This window comes from Euprymna scolopes, chromosome 18 (genome assembly GCF_053919585.1).
Source record: "Euprymna scolopes isolate OS-2025 chromosome 18, ASM5391958v1, whole genome shotgun sequence".
Lineage (NCBI taxonomy): Eukaryota > Metazoa > Mollusca > Cephalopoda > Sepiida > Sepiolidae > Euprymna > Euprymna scolopes.
The window spans coordinates 105,589,294-105,608,531 of NC_136499.1; the positions used below are offsets into that span (position 1 = coordinate 105,589,294).

Consider the following 19,238-nt stretch of genomic DNA (forward strand, 5'->3'; position numbering starts at 1 on the left):
AGTTAAAATTGGTCAATTATTATTTGACCTTCAATGAATAATAGAGAAAGTCGGTGCATTTAGGTTTTTATACTACACGCTAGCTTTCTCTGACTTAGCTGAAAAAACCTGCAAAAAGGAGATTTTGTTTAATGAAGAGTTGTTAGACAAATATCACATTTACTGCACTATTACTTTCAACAGCTTTGAAATATTTACTTATAACGTTTTCTTTAATAGCTATTAACAAATAAAATTTAATGTAAAATCATTTAAAAATAAAATAGCTAAAAATTTAAAAAAAAAAAAGGCATAAAACTTTTGGAGCACAAACTCTTGCAAGAATACTTATTTTTAACGTTTCCATTAATAATTTTATAAAATAGACATATTTATAGAATAGTGAAGAAAAAGTCCCAATTTTCAAAGGCCTACACAATATTTAAAGACCAAACTTGTGAAAAAATTAATTATAACGTTTTCTTTAATAATTACTATCAAATAAATATTTGTGTAAAATAATCAGAAAAAAGCCAAAATTGAAGCAAAATTTAAAAAAATGCCAAATCTAATTATTGAAGACCACACTAAAATAAAAAAAGGCCAAATTCAGAAAAATTTGGCCTTAAAAAGGCAAATCTGGCAACATTGCGTCGCTTATGTAATTATTTTTTAAAAGTTTAAATAAAACTTTGTAAAATAAGCATCGGTACCTAAAAATAAAACTATGAATGCATTTTGCACCCCAAAATATTTAATTAACACTAATAAAAAAAGAAAGAAAAAAAAATAAAATGAGATAAATCTTGCATAAAATAAATGCTTATGTTCGTAAGCGGCTCAAGTTAAATGTATTAATTCCAGAGAACGCTGTAGAAACAAGATGTCTTCGTACAAGCCGGTTACCCATGTGATCTTCGATATGGACGGCCTACTCTTAGGTAAACAAACAAACTATTCTCGTTTTATATTTATATGTCCCTTTTGTTTTATTTTAAAATCAGAATTCAATTTGTAAACTAGAGAAAGAAGTAAAACGACTCCTTTTTTTCCCAGCATTTCTTAGAAAATGTTGTAAACAAAATCGAAACTTACATAATTCGTAAAAAAAAAAAAAAATCGCCACGATTGTTAACAAGTTTCAAAAAGGAGTGATAAACAGGTAAATGTGTAGTTTAGCGGCATAAATTATTTGATAGACAAATTATACAAACTATTTATTTTTATATAAAACATTAGACCCAAAAGCTGAAATAAAACCGAAAAAAAGTTTCATTTTATTGTATCATTTTTTGTTAGACTAAATCTACGACATTCGAGGCCGCCGTATTGCTTTTAAAATCTGGCCTTTCTAAAGTTTGACAGATTGGCCTTTTTCAGGCCAAATTTGGCCTTTTTTTTTACGCTCTTTCATTACAAAAAATATGGCGACCAAAAACATGGTTCTATGAAAGAACGTAAGAGGCCAAATTTGGCCTTAAAATACCAATCTCTAAAACCTTAGAAAGGCCAAATTTTAAAAGGGATATGGCGGCCTCAAATGTTTAGTCTAATAAAAATAATGAAAAAAATCATTTTTTTTTCTAGTTTTCTGGCCTTATGTCTAATAATGTTTGGTGCTAGTGCACTTACTGATCCGCGCTATATTCTTAAAATCGTATTTCCAAGTTTCATTAAAGTTTAATGTTTTTTTTAAAATTCAATTGTAAGGTTAAAATACAGAGGTACAAAACACCCTCTCCATCCCACGTTAAGGATGGCTTTTTAAATAATGGCATTATTTCAGCACGGATCAATAAGAGCACTAGTACCAAATGTTTTATATAAAAATAGTTTTTATAATTTTTTGACTGTCAAATAATTTACGCCGGTACTTGATGACGAGTGTGGACCCGAGTGCGCGCAAACATTTGTCTAATTTAGCCATGAAAAACTTTTTCAGGCCAAAATAAATTTTTAAAAAAGCTCCCAAAAATGCCAAATTGATTTTAAACTCCAAATTAATCTAGCGTGTTTTCCGTTTTGACTTTTTTTTTTCTTTGAGTAAATTTCATTCATACTTTTATTTTGTGCTTGTTTTTATTTTATTTTAATTCATTTTAAATTTATTTTTATATTAATTCATTCTAAATTTGTTATTTTTCATTTTAAATTCATTTTTATTTTTATCCAAATATTTTTTGTACATTTATAATAATAATAATAGTAACTAGCAGGACCCGTGGAAATTCCACGGTAGTTAAAATCTTTTAAGCCATATCAGTAAGAAATTCCTTATTGTTATATTACAAAAATGAACGTATGGAAGCAAGTAGAACAAAGAACTTTAGTTTAAACTTTTATTGAAGGTCAATGCGATCGTAACTGATGCTGTTGATATTGTCAGGAAGTGCTGGTGATGATTGAGGCGGTGACAAGGGACATCGATCAGCTGCTTGGAGTGAGAATAGTGATCAGTCAGCAGGTTCTTGGGAGTCAGACTGTGAATTTAAAAAAACTGTGACATTGTTGACATCGATTTTGTGAAAGTTCTGATGACCCCAAGTTGTTTAATATTTCAGGACATTTTGGATTACACGTGTGAGTAATGAATAGGTCACAGAAAACTGCCATTGCATCTTGATGAAGCTGTTGTAGATTCCTAGGACTTGCTGTAAATGTAGATGGTAGAATAACTGGTACACCAGAATAACCATCTTCATTCCTTGCTAAATGATCCATTAAGCCAGAATATTGAGCAGCTCTTGGTTGACTTTGATAGCTTTTAATGAAGTTAAATAAGCAACCGTCAACTTTTACATATGCAATAGACTTTTCTATTTATTTTGAAATTTAATCAATAAAGATTTGGAAATTCACAAATATTTTTTAAGTCGAATTATTGATATAGATTTCAATTAAATAAAATATACTGTAAATCTTTTAATAAGGAATAAATATTTATTTAAACCATAATTATTGAAACAAAGTATTTTACTGCATAAAAAAAACGGTTATGGGGAGAAGGGTTAACTATTTTGAACCTTCACCTAAATAACGATTTAATGAAAAAAAAATGTTTAAAATGTTCTTGTATCTGTTTTATAATTTTTGTTAAATAAGAAAAATCAATAACTTTGATAGCACTATTGTAAGAATCATGCTGAAAGCCATTCTTAATATGGGGAGGGTGGTTAACTATTCTGAAACTACACTTAACAATGTAAAAAAATAAGGGAAAATATATGTATGAACAATAAATATTTCTTCAGTTAAATAAAATATACTGTAAATCTTTTAATAAGGAATAAATATTTATTTAAACCATAATTATTGAAACAAAGTATTTCACTGCATAAAAAATGGTTATGGGGAGAAGGGTTAACTATTTTCAACCTTCACCTAATGAAAAAAAAAATTAATGGTCTTGTATCTTTTTTTAATAATGTTTTAAAATAAGGAAAAAAAAATCTTTGATACCGCTATTGTAAGAATCATGCTGAAAGCCATTCTTAATATGGGGAGGGGGTTAACTATTCTGAAACTTCACCAATATTTCTTTAAATAAATTAAATCGTAAGTAATGAAACAACGTGTTTTATTTCATATTAAAAAAAAATTGTTGTCCATTTTTTATAGTATTTAAATATGCATGCCCTTCGCCGAAGGGCCCCTTCGGTGGGCATTAGAAGATGATGACTGCCTGTAAAAGAAGCAAAATAAAACGAACAAACCATAAGTAATACTATGTAAACAACGTGAAGTTGTATAAATGTTACAAATTTACTCGATTCGGCATTAAATAACACGAACAAGGATTGATATGCCGTAAAACAAAAACAAAACAGAACAAGACGTAAAATATGTCTTGACTCTGTGTTACTCAGTGTATTTGCGAATGGTGACTTTGGTGATTTATTTAATAAAGTCATTCTTGACTTTTGTAACATTTATTTCTAAACATATTTTTTGTTATGTAAGGCTCACTCAAAAGTAAATAATAAAAAAGATAAAGTAGCACAGAAAAAAACAAACGAACTTGTAACGTTAAATGTAAAAAAATATATTTATTACTGAATAAAATAGAATAAGCTTTCCATATTACACTACAATAATAAACAGAAGACATCGTTAAAAATGTAAGTAAAATACTATACTATTTAAACTGTGGAACGATACCTTCTATGCATAATTGTCTTTAAAATAATCCGGAACCATAAATAGACAGTTCATATATATATATATATATATATATATATATATATATATATATATATATTGTTGTTGTTGTTCGGGAAGTTTTAGAAAATAAAAGGGGTTAATAAAAAGTGAACAATAAAGGGAGATAATTCACATTAATTAATGTTTGCGATGATGATGACGCGTTTCATTAATTGTTTGCGATGATGATGACGTGACACCGTACGGACAAGCATATTAATATATAGATAATAATAATAATAATAAAAAATGCTTACGCAACTATTTGAGTGGACAAAGGACTTTGATTTGTCTTATAATTTAAATTTCACTCAAATAGTTGCGTAAGCATTTATTTTTTTTTTTATTATAAATGTACAAAAAATATTTGGATAAAATAAAATTGAATTTAAAATGAAATAAAAAAAAAATTAAAATGAATTAAAATAAAAACAAGCACAAAATAAAAGTATGAATGAAATTTACTCAAAGAAAAAAGTCAAGACAGAAAACACGCTAGATTAATTTGGAGTTTAAAATCAATTTGGCATTTTCTTTGGCTTTTTTAAAATTTATTTTTGCCTGAAAGTTTTCATGGCTGAATAGACCGATGTTTACACAGGGTTCACACTTTACGCCTCTAAACTACACATTTACCAAAAAAGAAAAAAATTACCAGAAGAAAGACAAGTAATTTTCGGTATTATTTTACTTTAAGGCCCGTCTCACGTTCGTATAGAAGAAAATGTTTTTTTTTGTAGATTTCAGTGTGCTGAAAAAGAATATGAAAACCGTGTCCGTCGTTTTGAAAAAAAAAAAAAAATGTCTTTCCGAGATTATTAATGCTATTCCAACTTAAACCCCCCCTCCAAAAAAAAAACTGATTTGTCCGCCACAAAAAAAGGGGTCTTTCCGACATCCCCCTCCCTCGCAAAGTTGTTTTATTTTTCTTGTTTTTCATCTACTTTGAAATTTTCCGACAAATATTACTATTGCTCTGTGAAAAAGCCATCAGGTACGCGAGTGCGCACGCGATTCCGCCATTGAAAAAGCTCGCTTATGTTTCCGCGCGCTCGCGCGTACTTCAAACATTCCGGGGTTCATACCATGCAAACTGTAAATTTCCGACGGAAACGGTTTTCATATTCTTTTTCAGCACACTGAAATCTACAAAAAAAATATTTTTTTCTTTAAGAACGTGAGACGGGCCTTAAAGTAAAATTTTACCTAACTTTCTACTTACGGTGCTTAAGATAGTCGACAGATCGATTTTTTGTTTGTTTGTTTTTTAATAAGCAAAAACAGTCCGGGTTTGCACAAACTTGATAAGTCCTTGAATTTTGCCTTGAAAAGTCCTTAAAAATATGGAAAATGCCTTGAAAGGTGTATTTTGTGTCCAGTAAAAATTTGTGTCAAAATATTAAAAATAAAATCGAAATAAATACTAATAAATTATTTTTAAATATTAATAATGGTATTCATTAAAATATTTTTTAAATATTGAAAATAAAATTGACATTGTATATTTATCGTGAATACAAGAGTTGCATCCCTTGGTTTTCCATATAAGTTTCCTGGAAAAACGAAGAAGATAGGCAAAAAGGTATTTGTTTACGACCTGTCCCAGCGTAGTATACCCCCCCCCCCCAACCACCCCATGTTAAGAACGGCTTTCGAGGTTAAGTGCTGTTTATTTTGAAAGCCGTTCTTAGCATGGGGAGGTTGGGTGTTTATAATACGCTGGGGTAGGTGTATCAAAAATTTGGAGGAATTTTTGTTACCCCTAACAGAAAGCTGCGGATAAAATATAAAAAAAAAACTCGTAATTTCTCTTTTTAAAGTGAATTGTTTATTTTCTGTATGGAATATACTTCCAAAATAAACTATTAAAGTTGTTTTAAAAATAATAGAAATCTTATTTTTTATTTTTAAAAAACAGTGTTTACAAAATGTTTTCAAAATGCCGGCGTCCAGCCATTTTTTTTACGTAATAAAATCAATAGAATTTTACGAGTTAAATATTTTTCAATTTTTAAACTTTAAGGTGCTAGTGCAGAGTGATCCGCGCTATTTTTTTAAAATCGTATTTCCAAGTTTAATTAAAGTTGTTTTTTATTCAATTGTAAGGTTGAAGTATATAATATGCACAAAACACCCTCCCCTCCCCATGTTAAGAATGGCTTTTTAAATAACATTATTTACGTCCGGATCACTCTCTGCACTAGTACCAACTTTAAAAATCTATCAAAATTTTTCTATTGGTTCAATTTTTACGATATTTTCAGGGTCAATGTGACATTTTTATGCTCTTTCCAGTAAGCCAAATATAATATTTTAGAGAAACGTTTTTTTATCAAATTCACCTCCTTCACCTCCCCTTTTGAAATGTCTATTAAAATTTTAATAATTAATTTATGTGCCAAAGTTTTATATATCACAAATTGAAGATAAAAGATCAATAAAGTATTCTAATTAAAAAAAAATTAAAAAAATATTTTTTTGGAAATTTACCTGTAAAGTCCAAAGTGTAAAATCTTTTTATTTTTAAAAAACACTTCGATTTTTTTTTTTTTTTTTTTTTTACAGCGGAAAAAAATTTGTAATGATACCGAGTAAAAGGTTCGATTTTTAGGAAGAAAAGCTAGTATTTAAGATGGGGAGGAAGTGTCGGCGCTTTAAACTGACTTAACTCCCCGTGGCGTGTTCAAAATATTCAAAGATGTCTAGCTTCAACGTGCTGTCATAGAAACATGTTTTTCCACTGTCAAAAAAAAAAAAAAAATACTGCTTAATCAAATTAAGTGGATTTTTTTTTTTTTTTTTTTTTTTTTTTTTTTTTTTTTTTTTTTTTTGCGATCTTCAGTCCAAAACAGATTACGTACAATATTTTTTTTTTTTTTTTTTTTTTTTTGTTCGATATTTTTATTTTTAATGTCTTGATTAAACTGTATAAGTACCCAATTAGGTTTTTTGGTTTATTATATCATTGAATTTTGTCTGGAGAAAGCCTGAAAAATTTTGAAAATCTGTACGAATCCTAACAATACTTGTCATGTCGAAAATCGTAATATATCTAAAAATTACGAAAATTCGAGTAAAATATTATTTGCAGTTAAAAGTAATTTTTGCGGAAAATTAGGGCCAAGGAAAATTGCATTTTCCCTAAATGTGAACCCCTTGAAGGTTGTGAATACAGGAGAATACTTTATCTCCCTTTTTTGCCACTGTAATGGCTGACGTTTTATTTTAGACCATAGCGATAGACTTTATTATTATTAAAAACAATAGTAGTTGTTCTACTCAATGGATTTTCGTAATTTTTGGATATATTACTATTTTCGATATGACAAGTTAAGTACTGTTATTTTTGCTTAAAACGACTTATTTAAAAATTTGATCTGTCGCCTCTATCTTATGAAGCACCCTATTACCTGCGTTTTTTTTTTTTTTTTTTTTTTTTTTTTTTGTTTTTTTTTAAATATTTTGCTACTTATTGACTTCCGGGCCGTACAATGCATAATAGTTCATGTCACGAACCGATTTTTAAAACTTATTTTATGGAAATCGCTCGAGACAAGGCATGAAGCCAATTAATGAAAACTGATTATTACAGGAGATGCCTATTGACTCTAAGGGACCTCCAACGCACGCAACAGACTCCCCCCCCCTTCTACATCATATGTAACATAATGTACCTATTTACAATGCCTCCCCACGGGACAGAGTTAGACACCAGGGTCGTTTTTTAACGTGGATGTAACATAATGTAATTGTAATCTAATTTAATCATAACTTTTGTACCATTTAAAAGAAGTGGCGGACATGTACAATGCCCACGCTTTTATAAATTTTTTCTTTAAGTGTTTTGCAATTTTTTTCAGCGGATTATCGATTGGACACTAATCTACCAGATTATCTCCCCCCCCCCCAAATAAAAAAGCAGAAAGGTCAATATTAAGAAATTTGAAAGTGCTGATCAGTTTTCAATTACAACGGTTTAGTAAATTGATCCCCCATATTGGAAACACTCGACAACAACACATCACGTGGAAAAGTTTTATTTATTTTTTTAATTTGCTGGAACTTAATGAAATTTTTGAAAAGTGATAGAAGGAAAACAGTGAGCAGGAAGAGAGTTCCACAATCTTACAGTCCATGTAAAGGAGCTTCTTGAATAGAAAGAGTATTACAATAAAGGATACATTTTTTACTTTCTTCCCCCTTTATCACAATCACCATTAAAATGATTTAAAATTTTTTTAGTATGCTGAAAACGAATATCATATTTAAATTTTGCGCAAATAAGTTTCCCGAAAGCAATGTAGTTGTTATGACTAGTGCCTATTTTTGCATGCGCAAGTGCATGCATATTTTTGATGCATCTAAAATATACGCTTACAAAATGGCCACCAGAAATTACATTGCTTGATATCTGGAAAACTTCTTGTTTGCGCCAAATTTAAATGCGATATTCGTTTTCAGCATAACTAAAAACCTATAAAGATTGTCCTTTTTGATTAAGGAGGAAAGAAAGTAAAAATTTACCCAATGAGGTATTAAAGCAGTGAATCGATGAAGACCACTAGACCAACGAGTCAAACAAGCTGGAACAAAGGAAGCAGGGAATAAATCAGACAATTCTGAAGAACACATGTCATAATAGTATTTATAGAAAAGACTGAGACTAGCAACATCACGTCTATGAGAGAGAGGTTGCAGTGAAGAAGAAAGTGTGGGGTCAATCAAATTACAGATAGGTTTCTGCAATTAATCAAGAACCTTCAAATTGGACAGATTCACCAGCCCAAATATGACAACAGTACTCCATACATGGGCTGACAGTAGATTTGTAAAGATAGAAAATAGTCTTAGGTGTGAGAAAATGCTTAGAGCGATAGAATAGGTTTCAAAGCCAATCTTATACAGCAAAAAAACAAAAAAACAAACAATATAAAAATACAGTGAATTTTTGCAATTTATTGAATTTCATCTTTTTCCCTCTAGTCCATCTTTATCCCTATCTCTTGCTTTCCTTGGTCTTTCTCTGTGGGCTGACCCCCTTTCTTTTTTTTTTTTCTACATCTACGAACCCATAAATTCTTATTTAATGTGGCCATACCATCAAAATCTCCTGTCCTGCACACACGTCCCTATACTGTCCAAATTTAATCTTCCTTTAATATCATAGAATCTGACCATGGCTGTAAGATTGTTACACACATATAGCATTCTTATATCATTTTTCTCCATGCAACGCATGTCCGCAACCTGTACTGGCCAAGTTTAACTTTTATACATCATCAAACTGCATACACATGACTGATAGACTGTTCCCTTCGTCTGCCATGCTTAAATTTGAAATAGTATTTCGTTGGTCTGCCATGCTTAAATTTGAAATAGTATTTCGTTGGTCTGCCATGCTTAAATTTGAAATAGTATTTTCCTTGGTCTGTGATGCTTAAGTTTGATATGTTTTTTTTTTTTCCATTGGAATTGATTGATCGTGTTTACTTTGTTTACAATATTTTTCAGAAAATTATCTTTAATTTTATCTTAAGAGACTAAATTGGTTCAAGTTTCAATTTGTTAGATTCTGATAAGAAAAAGCGTGAGAAAAAATAAAACTTACAAAAATGAGTGAATAAAAAGAACACAATTGATAAAAAAAAAAGACATTTTCTGTACAGGAAATTGTTTAGAATAATTTTTGTACTTATCTGCTGTAGATTCTACCACAAGTCTATCCGTGTCAGCCATAACTACTTATTGAAATCTAACGATTCTCGCCCACCGCCATATCTCATATTAGAAAAGCCAGAGGAACACCTCACTAAAACTCCGTAGCAAACGATGTTTGGTCAGATTCAGTTTCTGATATTAAACTTCAGTCGTAATATAAATTTTTCTGAGAGTTTTAGTTTTCCAAACTTATTTATATATTACATTGTTAGGTGAAAGTACAGAATAGTTAAACACTCTCCCTCTCTATGTTAAAAATGACTTTCTAAATAATGTTATTTCAGCATGATTAGTAAACTGCAGAAGATTATTTAAAAAAAATTTTTTTTTTTATTACAAAGGAGTCATCACTTCTCAAGGCCCGGACGCCACTTGAGGATAAAAGTTAATGAGAGTATGGTAGTCAATGGGGCAATATTATAGCAATCGTTAGTCGTGGAAATTTTGTAAATTGGATTGCATAAGGGAATGGCTTATGTTGGACTTGAAGAAGACCATATTGTAGTCAGCTGGAAAGCAGGGAAGTACCTATTTACTATGCCTCCCCACGGGACAGAGTTAGACACCAGGGTCGTTTTTTAACGTGGAGAAAAGGTACAAAAATAAAAATTGTCTCAGTCGTGAAGGATTTCTCCTCCACCAAGTAAAGAGAGTTCCACAGGCGGGCAATTCTAAAAAAAAAAAAAAAAAAAAAGCTTGCTCCGATTTTATTTGATATCTTGCTCCACTTTTCAAATTTTGAGTAATGCTAGCCAAAAAGTAGTATTTTCTTTTGTGCAACAGACTATGGCCAGGCTTTTAAGCCTGTTAGTTTTTTTTTTTTTTTTTTTTTTTTTTTTTTTTTTTGTAGCAGGCTTCTTCTCTAATTTTTAATAACTTGGCCAAAGATTTTCAACAATTTTGTGATGGAGGTTATTCTGCTAGCTTGTGTTTCACAATATTGATGTACCATCATGAGATTTTGATTCTAGGAGCTCATCAGATGTTGCCTGGTGCTCATAATAGTGGCGCAATGTTAATGGCCAATTTCTGAGAGACCTATACCTTCTGTTCACCCTAGGCAGACACTGGTTTCTGTGCATTATTCGGTACAGTGTATTTTCTGCATTTCAGTGTCTAATCTGTTTATGTCCCTTTGTGGGGAGTCAACAATGCCAAAGCTGTGCGTTATCACAGACATGACTAATTAGTTAATGACAGTTGTTTTTATTTGTAAGCACTGATTTACAAATTTTTCCTTACACACGGTATATATTCACGGCCAATTTTTTCTCATCTTCTCATGCTGAATGGAATTGTCTTTTTTATCCCAAGGTGTTTGTATTATTTCTGTCTTCTAGGTCTTTGATGTCAGTATCTTCAAACTTGGCACATTTATCTATGCCAAACTTCATCCCAATATCTTTGGAGAAGGTATGTACGACCTGCAAGAGTTGACTTAAGTCAGTGTCTAAGCTCGCATACAGCTCTGTAAAGAGCAGGTGGTTGACATTTTTGTTCAGGTCTTGTTGGCTGCCCAAGCTCAGGTTGTAGGCACTCCAGATTTATTGAGTAGTTTACTTAGCAGGCCTATCACCAGGCTAAACAGTGAAGGAGATAAGCTATCCCCTAGGCAGATTCTATCCTTACTTGTTTTATTATGCTTCAAAGTTCTCAAAAATAAAGGGACAAGACAAGGATAAGAATTCATCTACTCTGGTGGAGTATCCAACTTAGTGTAGTTACTGTAAGCAAGATAAGTTAGAGAAGGTGCACCATTCTTCATATATACCAGTGTGGGGTTGCCATACCAAGGGGATTTTCTTTAGGCTTTGAATACTATATCATTTTGCATATTTAGTCAGGGTTTATTTGTAGGAAGAAGTGTTATCATGCCAAGTTGTTCTAACAAACCCCTGTACAAAAATACCTTTGATATTTGAGGATAGTGTCTAAGTTCTCTCCAATAGACATTCAAGTTTTCTGTTTATTTATTTATTTTTTAATTTTCTTCCTTTGAAAATTGTAACGCTGAGTATAGGGTAGCCAAACCAGCTGCCAACATTGCCCTGCTTTTTATTGAAACCAGCCGAGAGCTCTTTTTAGTATCCTCATTGTTCCCTTAAGTGCAATTGTCTGGATCTCTTTTGCACTTGGTTCACCAGGTATATTAGTTAAGTAGAACTTCAGGTTCTTCTTCATAAGCACTGTGGCACCTATGATAACTGGTATGATTGATATCTCTCTAAGATTTCAGTTTCTTGAGTGTGTGTGTAAACAAAAGGAGTTTCAACATAAGTTTAAGATTGTTCATACGTTAATTAGTTGAGATTTACCCCAAATTTTCTTTCTCCCATATATGTCCGCAATTATCAATTCCTATTTGCAGCCGCGGAGGACGTATTTCTATAGCAGTTAAGTTATAAATTTTGTAATTTCTTTTCTAGATGCAAGTGCTAATATTATATTTATTTCAGTTTTTAATCTTTATTTTTATTTCCTTGTTTTATTAATTATGTAAATGGTTTTCTCGTGGAAAGATGTACTGAATCTATCTGGCAAGTTCCTTTCGAATATATATTTTTATTTTATTTTTATTTATTTTTTTTCCATAGATTTTTTTTTTGTCCATAAATGTTTATATTTTCCAAGTTGATAGCATAACAGATTTTGCAATTGTTTTAATTTTCAATTGGCGAGAGGGGAATCTTTCACCTAACCCCCTCTTAAAGACGCCAGTTGGACTCTTAAGTAAAATACTTAATAATTTTTTTAATGAAGAGTAGAAAACGCATTGTGGATGCGTTATCGGCAGCTCCCGTAACTCTCGCTTCTCTTTATTTGTCCCTCAGTCCTCATTTTTAATTAGTGATTTTTCTGACAAAGGGAGAAGAAAAAGCTGTTTTCTAGGTTGACAGTATTTTTGCGTGAACAGTCGCCAAGGATGTCGGAAATATCTGGGCTGACGTTATCCGCCTGATAGTCAGGGACCTGAACCTTGGATTAACCACTAAGGAGGCTGTCTTATCAGCAGGTGCAAAGTACTGGGGCTGCTGTATTGCCATTTGGTGAATGGATTCTGGACCATACAGTAGCTTCTGGTGGGGCCTCTTGATGCCATAGTGGGTAATTTGTTATGGCTTCACCTTTTCATGTGCTACAAAAAAAAAAATTCTTCATTTCTATTTCTCTCTTACTTTGCCTCTCTGCTCTGCTCCAGGCATGTCTGTCGACCTAGTCCACAAATCCCAAAACACCATGAAAAGTCTCAATAAAAAAAACACGATTAAATCCGGATCTCCAACTTCTAACATAGACCCCCCCTCCCCCACTACCAGGTCTCCTTCTCTAACATCAGGGGTCTACGTTCTAACCTTCCAGAGGTTGAAACCCAATTACAGGAGACTAAACCAGACATATCATTTCTAAATGAAACTGGCATTGGACAGACCATTTCCCTAGATGAGTTTGAGAAGATCCTAACTTACCCTATATGTGCTTCCGGGTTGCACTAACTCAAACTACTCCATTTATATTTACTCTCTATCACCCCCACAACAGCGGAGTTACTATCTTTAAAAGCATAGCTGAGAAAATTGACCATGCCCTATCTACTTATCCTTCAGCTAATATTCATGTCTGTGAAGACTTCAATGTTTACAATGTGGAAAGGTTAACTCACTCAAACAAGACCGATGATGAGGGGAGGTTTTGTCATGATTTCTCGATTGCTTATGACCTCACTCAGATTGTTCACGAACCCACCCATGTTCCCGATACTGACGGCCAGTATGCAAGTCTCCTAGGCCTCTTTCTCACAACTTGCCCTGAACTGTGTTCAGCTTCTGTTCTGTCTCCACTTGGATATTCCGACCATTCAGTTGTATCAGTTAAGATAAAAATGAAATGTAATAAGTCCCCAAATGTACCTATCCATTGTACAGTATATTTATACTCTATGACTGATTGGGATTGCTTCTGTACATTTATATCAGATATACCTATGCGTTCCATGTTTAAAAAGGATGTGTCTTCTATAGTATCAGACCTGACAGAATGGTTAATTGTAGGTATAGACCGTTTCGTACCCTCGAAAAAATTCCAGCAAAAACCTAACAGCCAGCCGTGGTTCTCTCCAGAATGTGCTGCTGCCATTGCGCATAGAAATCACTTTTTCCATTGCTTCCAACGTAATAGATGTACTGAGACTAAAGCCGCTTTCAAAACTGCCAGCAACCACTGTAAAAAAGTAATAAAGAACGCAAGAGAGTTGTATGCTCAGTTCGTCAAGTCCAAAGTAGCTGAGCAGTGGCTTGGTTCCCACCAGTTTTGGCAAATAGCAAACAGAATCCTGAACAGATGTGTGTGCTCTATCCTAACTATCATCAATGGACCTGAGGTAATCTCGTCAGCATCAGACAAAGCCAAACTCTTTGCCAAGAACTTTGCAGCAAATTCTAACCTTTGCGACCAAGGCTGCCAACCTCCAATATTTCCTCCTGTATCAGAAAACATGCTATGTGATATACAAATATCTGTACGTGATGTTGCCAAGCTAATCAAAAACCTTGATTCCAGTAAAGCAACTGGCCCTGACGGTATTCCAATTATAGTACTCAAAAGACTTCAACCAGAACTTGCGCCCATCCTTACAAAACTGTTTAAACGTTGTCTTAAGGAGAATTGCTTCCTGTCACCCTGGAAAATCTCATTAATATGCCCCGTATTTAAGAATTCAGGTGATCGCTCATCTCCCTCACAGTACAGGCCAATAAGTTTCCTGTGCGTCATGAGTAAGGTGCTGGAATCTGTGTTAAATACAGAAGTAATCAACCATCTCAACAAAAATAACCTTCTTAGTGACACTCAATATGGTTTCCGTTCTGCTAGATCTACAGCAGATGTGCTTACAGTTATCTCATAGAATCAGCGAATCTTTTGATGGAGGCTACCTTTCTAGGGCAGTTGCTCTTGATATAGCAAAGGCCTTTGATAGAGTATGGCATAAAGGTTTACTTCACAAGATCTCCAGCTATGGTATAGCTGGAAATGTCTTCTCAATTATTAAATCATTTCTCTCTGATAGGTTCATAAGAGTAGTGGTTGATAGGCAGAAATCAGAAGCTCTTAGTATTAATGCTGGAGTCCCTCAGGGGTCCATCCTGGGCCCAACTCTCTTCCTGATCTATATTAATGATCTTCCAAATCACATCCTTACATCATTCGTAGACATCTATGCTGATGACACTACTATCTATGGTAGCACATCTAAGACCGTAAACGACCAAGTTCTCTCTGATTCTCTCTCCTCTGATCTTGAGCATGTGGTACAATGGAGAAAGAGGTGGCTTGTTACTTTTAATGCATCTAAAACCAAGCTTTTATCTTTACATCATCAACGCTCTGATCCCCATCTGGCATCAATTGAAATGAATGGCTCTCATCTTGAGGAGGCCTCATGTTTTGACAAACTTCTGGGCTTGACCTTTACTCCTGATCTTAAATGGAACATATACATAAAATCCATTGCCAAGGCCGCTGGAAAAATGGTGGGATCCTTCTGTCGATCCAGTATATATCTCGATGCTGATGCAATTCTCTATCTATATAAGAGCCAGGTATGTCCAAGGATGGAGTACTGTTGCCACATCTGGGCAGGAGCTGCTAGAAAGGACTTATCCTGCCTCGATAGTTCAAAATAGACTTCGTAGCCTTGTAGGGGATGTCCTTTTCTCTTCCCTGCAACCTCTTTCTCACAGAAGAGATGTTGCGAGTTTGTCTCTGCTTTATCGTTATTTTCATGGCAGGTGCTCGGCTGAGCTCCATTCTATGGTCCCCCCCCCTTGCCAAACTTTCACAAGAAACACCCGTGTAGCAAAAAACACTATCACTAGTTTCCCCCACTCTTTATCTGTGCCGCCTAAACCTAAGCGTAGATTCCATGAGCAAAGCTTCTTTCTTAGAACTGCACTAGCGGTATCAGAATTTTTGACACCCCTAACACGAAACTGCGAATACAATATAAAAATCTCGGAATTTCTCTGTTAAAAGTGGGTTATTTATTTTCTTTATGGATTATACTTCCAAAATAAACTATTACAGTTGTTTTAAAAGTAATAGAAATATTTTTTTATTTTTTTTTTAAAACAGTAATGAATTTTCCGAACTCAATATTTTTCAATTTTTAAACTCAATATTTTTCAATTTTTAAATTTTAAAAATCTATCAAAATTTTTCTATTGATTCTATTTTTACGATATTTTCAGGGTAAATGTGAAATTTTATGTTCTTTCCAATAAATCGAATATAATATTTTAGACAAACGTTTTTTTTTTTAAATTCACGAAACCCCCCCCCCCATCCCAATTTTTAAGTGTCTATTAAAAAGTAAATACTTAATTTAGTAACCCGATGAGTACATAATTATTTACTCACAAATTGAAGAGAAAAGGTCAATACATAATATATTCAAATTAAAAAAAAAACAAAAAAAACAGTGTTCTTTTAGAATTTTACCTGTAAAGTTTGAAGTTTAAAACCTTTTTTTTTAAACCACGTTATTTGTTTTTTTTTTTTTTTTTTTTTAATGGAACCTTGGTCCTTGCTCCTTTAATTGAAAAAAAAAATTAGGGCTTGAATTACATTTTTCGAGGAGTTATAAGCTTGGAAAGACAGGGGGTCGAATAATTCACGCCTCCCATTTTGTAAATGTCTAATAATAATTAATTTAGAACCCGATGAGTACATAATTATTTACTCACAAATTGAAGAGAAAAGGTCAATACATAATATATTCAAATTTAAAACAAAAAAAACATAGTGTTCTTATAGAATTTTACCTGTAAAGTCCGAAGTTTAAAACCTTTTTAAAAAAAAAAAACGTTTTTTTTTTTGTTTGTTTTTTTAATGAAATCTTGGTCCTTGCTCCTTTAATTGAAAAAAAAAAATTAGGGCTTGAATTGCATTTTTCGAGGAGTTATAAGCTTGGAAAGATGGGGTGGAATTATTCACTATTTTTCACGAAATTTCTGACACCGCTAGAACTGCACGCCTATGGAATTGTCTTCCGTTTTTCTGCTTTCCAGTTGACTACAATATGGTTGTCTTCAAGTCTAACGTAAACAAGTTTTTGATGAGCCGTTCCATATAGGTTTATATAAAATTTACCGAATCTCCATTACTTCCGGTTACTATATTTTCCAATTTCTACTGTACACTCTTTAACCTTTATCCTCGAGTGACCTCTTGGCCTTGATAAGTGATGCCTATGTAAAAAAAAAAAAAAAAAAAAAAAAAAAATTAATATCTCCACCATATAAATGCCCAATCATTTCCTCATTCAACGTATTTTTTACTTTTTGTATCATCTCTGACGTTTTTCTCCTGCGAAATAAGGGTTCTCATTGGTCTAGCAATCATGATTCATAACTTTATTGTATACTGTGGCTTTTTTTAGTGTTTCACCATTTCCTGTTATCGCAACAAGTAAACATTTCCCTACTCCCTCCCCCTCCTTCCATTTTCTTACATGCAATTCAAAAGGCCAATGACATTAAGTGCTCATGCGCACACAGAAGTGATCACATTTTTATTTATTTTTTTTTTTGTGATTATGTGATATAGTTAAGAAAAAGATGGAAAGAAACAAATTTATAACAAATAACTGTTACCAAATGCAATAAAGTTAATTTGTATTATTTGCATTTCTATCTATATAAAAGACAAGTACGTCCAAGGATGGAGTACTGTTACCACATCTTGGCAGGAGCTGCTAGAAGCAGCTTATCCTGCCTGGATAGAGTTCAATATAGACTTCGTAGCTTAGTAGGGGATGCTCTCTTCTCTTCCCTGCAACCTCTTTCCCACAAAAGAGACGTTGCGAGCATGTCTTTGTACTATCGTTATTTCCATGGCAAGTGCTCGTCTGAGCTCCAATCTTCTTTCACAAAAAACACCTATCTAGCTGAAACCACTGTCAATAATTTTCCCCACTCTTTATCGGTGCCTAAATCAAAACGTAGATTCCATGAACAAAGCTTCTTTCTTAGAAGTGCACGACTGTGGAACTCTCTTCCATTTGCCTGCTTCCCAGCTGAATACAACTTGGTTGTCTTCAAGTCCAACATAAACAACTTCTTGATGAACCACTCCCTTTATCCATATATATATCCATATATTATATAAAAATAAAAAAAAAAACTACTGTTCTCATCTTGAGTGTTATTTTTACAACGTTGTGGCCAGTGTAATTTCTGGTGTTCTTATCTGCAAGGATTGTATCCTTGCAGAAAATAACTGTTACCGATTGATATGAAGTATTTGGTAAAATTAATTTCCAAGTAAAGGTTCAATGTTCAGTACAGGTGATACTCAATACAAATACAGATTACTTAAGAATTCTACTCGGTCATATCTGATGGAATGAAAACATGCTACTCCAATGGGTTAAATAAAGGGTTCTGTTTGAAATTCCATGCAGATTTCCAAGTTGAACAAGATATTCTTGAAAAGGTCAGAGATTAGATTGGCCAAAACGTGAAAATGATACTCAAGGTGAAAATATTAGTTCTAATAATACGACTTATTAATCCTTATCTCAAAAAAAAAAAATCAGAAACCTAAGAAAATTGGAGGAAAAAGAAAATGAAAGAAATAATTAATGTGCAAAAGTGTAATATGGTTAACAGTGCAGAAAAAGGGGAAACATATGTAATGATTAAAAAATATAATTGATCTGCATAGTTTTTCATTTTTAGAACATTTTTTAAAATTTTTTATTTTTTTAAAAAATTTGTAAAAAAAAAAAAAAAATGGTGGAAGAAGTCGTTGTTTCCTTTACCTCATGTGATGGTACGCTGTCCTATGTTAAGCAACTAAAAAATTAAACAAAAAAAAAAAAACAATTAATAACTGCTACCAATTCATTAAATATTTAATTTTCAATCGATCTGTATATATTTAACTTGCTGAAACTATTTTTAAGTTCTTTATTTCAAAATACTTTACACTATACCGAACCAAGTTCTTGCAAAATTGCATTCTTGCTGAGCTAAGTAAAAATGATAACAAATGAATAGATAATAAATCTTACACTCATTAAAAACTCATACAAATTATATAGGTAATAGAAAAGTAAATTTTCTTGCATTTGCCAGAAAGTCTTCTACTCTAATTGTTTCTTCCACAGAACAGCTAGACTTTGGAATTCCCTCCCAGTTTCCTGCTTCTCCGACTGTACTGACAGGCAGAAATTCAAGTGTAATATAAACAGATGTCTTGCTGCAAAACTCCATACATAGTATCCCTGCAATTATGTTCAAAATAGTAGCTCCCTGCATCAAAGTGGCACCGCACCTTGTTTG

General features: G+C 32.6%; 1 protein-coding gene across 1 annotated transcript in view; it reads left to right on the forward strand.

The window, feature by feature from the left end:
• The first annotated feature begins 765 nt into the window (after positions 1 to 765).
• LOC145297739 (pseudouridine-5'-phosphatase-like) overlaps positions 766 to 19,238 on the forward strand; it is a 172,156-nt gene continuing 153,683 nt past the window's right edge. The window contains exon 1 of the mRNA XM_080143959.1: positions 766 to 920. Coding sequence (XP_080000085.1) covers positions 863 to 920 — 58 coding nt within the window. The 5' untranslated portion in view covers positions 766 to 862. The remainder of the gene's footprint in view (positions 921 to 19,238) is intronic.